At 38.0% G+C, this 6,926-nt stretch overlaps 2 protein-coding genes across 2 annotated transcripts; one reads left to right on the forward strand and one right to left on the reverse strand.

Annotated features, from left to right (window-relative positions):
- Positions 1–583: 583 nt before the first annotated feature.
- LOC148999251 (gamma-glutamyl peptidase 5-like) lies at positions 584–3,741 on the forward strand. Its single transcript, XM_089141345.1, has 4 exons — positions 584–976; positions 1,096–1,260; positions 2,896–3,063; positions 3,154–3,741. Exons 1-4 carry the CDS (start codon positions 659–661, stop codon positions 3,265–3,267), a joined length of 765 nt encoding a protein of 254 aa, XP_088997471.1. The 5' UTR covers positions 584–658; the 3' UTR covers positions 3,268–3,741.
- Positions 3,742–3,808: 67 nt separating this feature from the next.
- LOC148999252 (uncharacterized) lies at positions 3,809–4,252 on the reverse strand. Its single transcript, XM_089141340.1, has one exon. The coding sequence runs from the start codon at positions 4,250–4,252 to the stop codon at positions 3,809–3,811; it is 444 nt and encodes a 147-aa protein (XP_088997466.1).
- Between the last annotated feature and the right edge of the window lie 2,674 nt (positions 4,253–6,926).

Genomic DNA, 6,926 nt, shown 5'->3' on the forward strand with positions numbered 1-6,926 from the left:
CTGCCTTCCATTTTTATGGTATATAATATCCTAATGACCTATTTGTTGGCCACTTATGTCGTTACTACTCTTTCACCAAGCACATGGAAATTATTGGTAAGCCTATTGCATAATAATAAATACAAAATTTAAAAAATTAAAAAAGAAAAAAGAAAAAAGAAAGCAGCTTACCCTACAATTTATCTCCACTTAAAACCAGATTGCCAACATTTTAATATAACCATTGACCACACGAAGGTTTACCAACATCCTTCCCAAGAAAATGTCCATGGGTGAAAGGGAAATCGTCTCTAACCTTACTTTTTTGTCAAGATAATTTTCTGTATTAGAAAATACAATGTTGACTGCCGGAAAAAAAGAAAGAAAGAACACAACGGGAATAACGACTATGGTTTGATAAGCAGCAACTTGAGGTGGTCCATATTCACACGCAGAAAAGAAAATGAGAGAAGAATGCGACCTTTTCTACAACGTTACAGAAACTAATATTTGGAAAGTGCACGCGTAGGCTAAACCGCGTTACGTTCCACACCTCTATAAATACCACCTCGATTGGCTTCTTTTTCACCTCAAAAACGTTCCTGAATCCTCTGTGTACAGAAGTCTCTAGCTTTCATTCCTGTCTATCTCTGTTTCGTTTTCTTTCTGTTTCTTGAAGATGGAAGCTACTGGGCAGAAGAGATACGCTTTACTGATGGCTGCAAGGGACTCAGACTATGTGAAGAAAGTGTACGGTGGGTACTTCAATGTGTTTCAGAATGCATTTGCAGACGAAGGGGAAACATGGGATATGTTCAGTGTTGTGGATGGGGTGTTCCCCGACTTTGATGATCTTGATAAGTATCATGGTTTTGTAATCAGTGGTAGTCCTTTTGATGCTTATGGAAATGACTCATGGATCATGAAGCTTTGCTCTCTGCTGCGTAAACTGGACTCTATGGGGAAAAAGGTGCTAGGGATATGCTTTGGCCATCAGGTACTCTTTTCTGAAGCTTTTAATTTCATTGATGAGCTTCTTGCTGTACTTTCTTAAAGAGTTCATCTCTTCCCTGTCTGTCATTTACATGTCGGTGTGTTGTGCTTTTCATTGAGTAGGTCTTGTGCCGAGCACTGGGTGGTAAGGTTGATAGAGCTTGTAGTGGATGGGACCTTGGGTTAAGAGAAGTCAACATGGTAGGGGAGTTGCCCCCCTGTAGCATCTTTGATGGCCTGCAGGAGATACCATCCACGCTCACCATTATTGAGTGTCACCAAGATGAGGTACGTAGCCTTGGTAACCTTTTCTATCTCTCTCGCTCTCTCGCTATCAATTGTTTCCCAAATTTTCTAACTTGCAGACCTTGATTCTTGACCTTCATAGGCTTGGCTACTTTGTGTCAAGTCTAGCTGTCTAGTAATACATATGGAGCTTCACCAAAAAAAAAATAATAATAATAATACATATGGAGTTTTTTTTGGTCAAAATACATATAGAGTTGATCAACCCAAAAACCGCTGATTTACTAAAAATAAATAATTAAATAAACAATAGCAACTCTTGGCCCATGCTTCTTACATATTATATTATATAAGGATATTTATATTTTCCTTCTTACTTTTATTTTTGGGTAATCATTTCTCTCATGTACTTAATGTTATTTATTTTTATATTCCCCTTCTGTTTTATTTCTGTAAAAAAGTGAACTCTTACCTCTTCTACTCTTATTTTTGTTGCTATAGTCGATTAATGCAATTTATTTTTTTTTTTTTTTTATCAATTTTATTCTTCCTTCTTCTTTTTTCTTTATATAAGAATCCATTATTCTGTTTAGGTGAGTGGGTCTGTGTGTTTTTTTCTTTCTTTCCCCTTTTTTTTATAGAAGTTCTTAATTTGTATTTAATGTTTATTTATATTTATATTTTTCATTTTATGGATTCCTATATAAGAGGGAGAAATTTAAAAATACATCTAATCATGTCTTATGATTTTGATGAAAGAAAAAAAAAAAGGAGTAAGAGAAAATATAAACACATGTAGTCACATTTAATGAATTCTTATAATAAATGGAGAAAGAAAAAAATATCTATAAAAGAAGAAGAAAGAAAAATAGAAAAATTAAGAAATACATCCAGGTATGGATTATTACAAAGAGAGAGAAAAGGAAGAAAAAGAATAATGAAAACAAATTAAAAATCAACATAAATGATTAAAAAGGTAAGAGTGTGTGTGTGGGCGGGGAGCAAGAATAAATAGAGAGTAAGTGTAGGAAAGACACATAAATTTTCCCTATTATATTCTATCTAAAATGAAAATGGGTTGGTTGGCATGCCCTGGTTTTTATTATTTTATTATTTTATTACTTTTTAAATTTCAAAGCAAAAAACAAAACCTCATTTTTGCCATAAATATTCTCAAGTGTTTGAAGGAACCGACTGCCCTTTCCTAAGAATATCCACACAACTAGAAATATGTTTTACACGCCATCGAGAAATTTTGGTGGTAGGGAGAAGGTCACTTACAGCTTGCTTGATGCATCATATTTCCACAGTATAGCACAAAAGAAGTTCATGCCCTGGGTTTTTAGTTGACTAGTTAATGGCATAGATTAATCATAAGGCAGGACATAAAGGGTGTAAAGGGGTGTTTTCTAGGGGAGGGAAGGATTGAGAACTACAATGGTGGCCACCTTGGCAATGTTTCCATAATATTTCCCTAGTCTTGAACACCATAAGGTAGCACACAGAGGGTGTAACTGTAAAGGGGTGTTTTCTAGGGGAGGGAAGATTGAGAATTACACATGGTGGCCACCTTCGCAATGTTTTCATAATATTTCCCTAGTTTTGAACTCACAAATCTCTTTTCATATAAATCTCGAAGTTTTATAGCCACTAATGTGATCTCATTCGATGGAACAGGTGAGGGAAGTCCCATTGGGTGCCAAAGTTATTGCCTTCTCTGACCAGACAGGAGTAGAGATGTTTGTTCTTGACCACCACATATTAGGCATTCAAGGTCATCCAGAGTACACCAAAGACATCTTATGTAATATAATTGATCGTCTTACTAACAACAACTCCATAAAGGTAAAGAATCACTTATTTTATGCAACTTCATTAGCATGATTCATTCCCTTTTGAAGGAGACACTTACTTTGTTATTTGATTTCGCTACAGAAAGAATTTGCCGAGCATGTGAAATCAAGATTGGAGCTTGCAGAACCAGATCGTAAATTTTGGCTAAAGATTTGCAAGAACTTTCTGAAGGGGGGAAAAGTTTTTTGTGCTTAATTTGACTTCCTCTCCCTCTATAGTCAAATTAAAAAGATGCTATAATAAAATCTTACTGAAATATTTAAAAAAAAAAAAAGAATATATTTCTAGAATGAAGATCTCCTTCATTTCTTGTAATAAAAGAAGGTTAGAGAAAAGAAGTTATTTGTTGAATGAAGATCTCCTTCATTCACTATAATAAAAGAAACTTGTTGATATGTACTTTCTTTATTTAATGAACATCTATTTTATTCTATTTTGAAAGTGGGAAAAATAATTTGCTATTCTCTTTTGCAGTCTCTTGTTCATCTATGTCTGTTTTTTTTTTTTTTTTTCTTTTTCTTTCAATTATGAAACTTCACGGCATTGGGCAACCTCCTATGACATAAAAAATAAAGATGGAGAAGAAAATATTAGGGTTGCACCAAAGAAACCATAGTATCAGTAGTACTTATCGATTGTGATTGTAGTAATGGTGTGATCCATTTTCAACGGCAGCCAAACCTCTATTTTTTTTTTTTGGAAAAAGGTAGCTGTGTATTAGAAAGAAAAGAAAAAGTTACAATCTGAAATAAGTCTTCCCTTCAGCGTCATCTTTTATAATACGAGACAATGCTTCAGGTAAAGAATGAGGAGAGAAAGAAATTTCATGTACAGATGGGTAAAGCCCAGCCAAAAAATCTGCTCCAGCATTAAGCTCACGGACAACATGATGAAGCCCATATTGGCATAACCGTCTCAATGAGTCTCGGATGTCACAGACATCCTCTGTTGCATACCATGGTATGGTAAACCGACCTAAAATCATCGCAATAGCACTCGATGAATCAGAGCGAATCTGGACTCTCTGGATAGAATGTTCCAAAGCTAGTACTAGTCCTCGACGAATGGCCGTGAGCTCCATGCAAAGAACATTTGTTTCCAGACATCTACCAGTAGCAGCGAAGATAACTGCACCCATCTCATTTCTCGCAAGAATCCCATATCCTCCTTGATTCCCCATGACAGAGCCGTCACAATTGAGAGAAACCCATTCTAGGTTGTTTATTCCAAGTTAGAGCATGTGGTCTTGAAATCCTATATTGCACCTTGATCTTCCAACGATGAAACAAAGACCGATTGCGATCATTATCTATGACTGGAATTTCTGTCCCAAGGAATCTCAACCTCGTATCATAAATAATACAGTTTAAAACATTAGTATGAGTCTCCGACTTCCCCTGAAAAATGCGATTATTCCTCTCTATCCAAAGACGATAGAGAAAGCAACAAAAACTGAACCGAAATAGTTTACCCATCAAATCTTGGTTGTTGAAATGAGAAGCTGCCCAGGTCAACTCTTCGCCCCAGCTAGATCTATCACTTGGCTTAAAACCATGTAATCGAAGAATCGAATTCCATATCTGCTTTGAATATACGCAGCAAAAAAATAAATGGTCATGTGTCTCGTCTTCGACAAGACGAGAGAACACATGTTGGGTCGAGAGCAACACCCCGGTTAAACGGATCGACTTCTCACAGGGAGCCGATGATGAGCAGCCATCCAAGTAACAAACATGAACCTAGTTGGTGCTATGGACCGCCACACCAGAGACCACCAATTTACGGTTGGAGCATGAGGCCGGATAACTTCATGTGCACTTTGCATAGAAAAATGACCAGAGGAAGTATGTAACCATATGAGGGAATCCTGTTGAAGCCGCTGCCATTTTTTGGTTGTCTTGATCTCCTCCCATCTATCACATAATAAAGGATCATTGCAAGGGTTGAACCACTGATTGGCGGCAGAAATGATTTTAGATACTGCATCATGATGTCCACGACCAATGGCTTCCACAATAAGGTCATTTGGCTTGGCAATCGGACCATTTGGAAGCCATGGGTCATGCCATAACATAACTTGATTCCCATCTTTAATCAGAAAACGACTGCAAAGTGTAAGAGTAGAACGAAGGTTCAGAATAACCTTGAGGGTATGTGAACAATCCCAGGGAATATGCATAGACCAAATAGAGTCAAAGCTAAACCACCTCTTGCAAACATACACACACCAATTTGTTGGAGCTTTTGAAGCCAGACACCAAGTATGGCGAAGAAGGGCAGTTTTGTTCCAAAGTTCAAGCCTACGTAATCCCAACCCGCCTTCTTTAATAGGTTTACATACCTCTTGCCAGGAAATTTTGTAGGATCCCACACAAGAAGTACCCTTCCATAAAAACCTACAGAATATGGACTCGAGGCGGTTTATAATGGCCTTGGGGAAGGCGAGGATGCCAATCCAATAACTCACAATACCACAAAGAACTGATCGAATGAGAGTTAAACGCCCGCCATATGAGAGAGTTTTGTGGTGCCATCCTTCCAATCGCCGCTCAATTTTCTCAATTAAAGGCATAAAATCTTCACCCCGAAGTCTCTTAGATGAGAGGGGAATACCAAGATATTTAACCGGGAAGGTGCCATGACTGAATCCAAGGATCTGATCTATGGTGGTCAAGAGCCCTGGAGAGATATTGCAATAATATAATTGAGATTTCTCCTTATTAATGGTGAGACCCGATTGAGAAGAGAATTCTGTAAAAAGCCTGTTGAAGATGTCCACTGTTTTCTCATTTGCTTTGCCAAAAACAAATAAGTCATCTGCAAAGCTGATAGATGTAATGAGAGGGTCTGCACAATGTAAGTGATAATCGAAATCCCCATCAACTGCAGCATCAGAGATGGAATCAAGGAAGACTTGAAGCACAATGTTGAATAACATAGGAGACAAAGGGCATCCTTGACGAAGGCCGCGATTAGCATAAAACCTAGATGACTGGGATCCATTAAGAAAAATAACATAGCTAGGGTCTACCACGCACCTTGAAATCCAAGCAATAAAACCTGGAGGGAAATTGAGCTTGTGAAGAAGGGTAAACAAGAAGCTCCATTGATCCGAATCGAAGGCCTTGCGAAGGTCAATTTTTGCAGCAAACCTAGGAGGGCCCCTTTGGAGATGATAATCATGAACTACTTCTCTGCAAAGGAGAATGTTATCAGATATTTGGCGACCTTTCATGAAGGCAATCTGATTGAGGCCAACGACCTTGTGCAGCACAATCTTGATTCGATTAGCCAGAAGTTTGGCAATGAACCTGTAAACTTGACTGCTGATTGCAATGGGACGATAGTCACTGAAGGAATTCTGCACGACCTTTCGGGATGAGGGTGAGTCTAGATAATTTGAGCATGTCAGGCATTCTCAGAGATCTGAAAAAATCCTGAATAGCATTACAGACATCTAAGCCAATGATGTGCCAAGTTTTCTTGAAGAAAACTGCATTAAAACCATCTGTGCCTGGAGCACTGTCATCGTCCGCAGTCATCACAACATTCTTAATTTCCTCTGTTGTGAAAGGTCTCATCAAGGAACCAGCCTCTTCATTTGTGATAATTCTCTTGCCATTGGGCTCAAGATGGGTACAAATGATTGGGGTTGAACCATTATACGCATTTTCAAAATAGTTTACTGCCTCATTTCGGATTTCATCTTCTTCAGAGAGCCATCTTCCACTAGCATCTTGAACATTAGTGATCTTGTTACAAGCCCTTTGGTTGATAAGGGACCGATGAAAAAACTCAGTGTTCCCGTCACCTTCCTTAAGCCAAGTGGCTCTGGACTTCTGTCGTAGTTCAAA

This window comes from Hakea prostrata, unplaced genomic scaffold, assembly GCF_041222555.1.
Source record: "Hakea prostrata isolate BN-2017 unplaced genomic scaffold, UWA_Hpros_2 contig_20, whole genome shotgun sequence".
NCBI classification, from domain to species: domain Eukaryota; kingdom Viridiplantae; phylum Streptophyta; class Magnoliopsida; order Proteales; family Proteaceae; genus Hakea; species Hakea prostrata.

What these genes read in the sequence shown, in the direction of transcription:
- LOC148999251 (XM_089141345.1), top strand. Translation starts at nt 659, where the DNA reads ATGGAAGCTACTGGGCAGAAGAGATACGCTTTACTGATGGCTGCAAGG. An exon ending in TTGAGTGTCACCAAGATGAG is followed by an intron (nt 1,261 to 2,895) that starts GTACGTAGCCTT and finishes TCGATGGAACAG; the next exon opens with GTGAGGGAAGTCCCATTGGG. An exon ending in CTAACAACAACTCCATAAAG is followed by an intron (nt 3,064 to 3,153) that starts GTAAAGAATCAC and finishes ATTTCGCTACAG; the next exon opens with AAAGAATTTGCCGAGCATGT.
- LOC148999252 (XM_089141340.1), bottom strand. Translation starts at nt 4,252, where the DNA reads ATGGGGAATCAAGGAGGATATGGGATTCTTGCGAGAAATGAGATGGGT.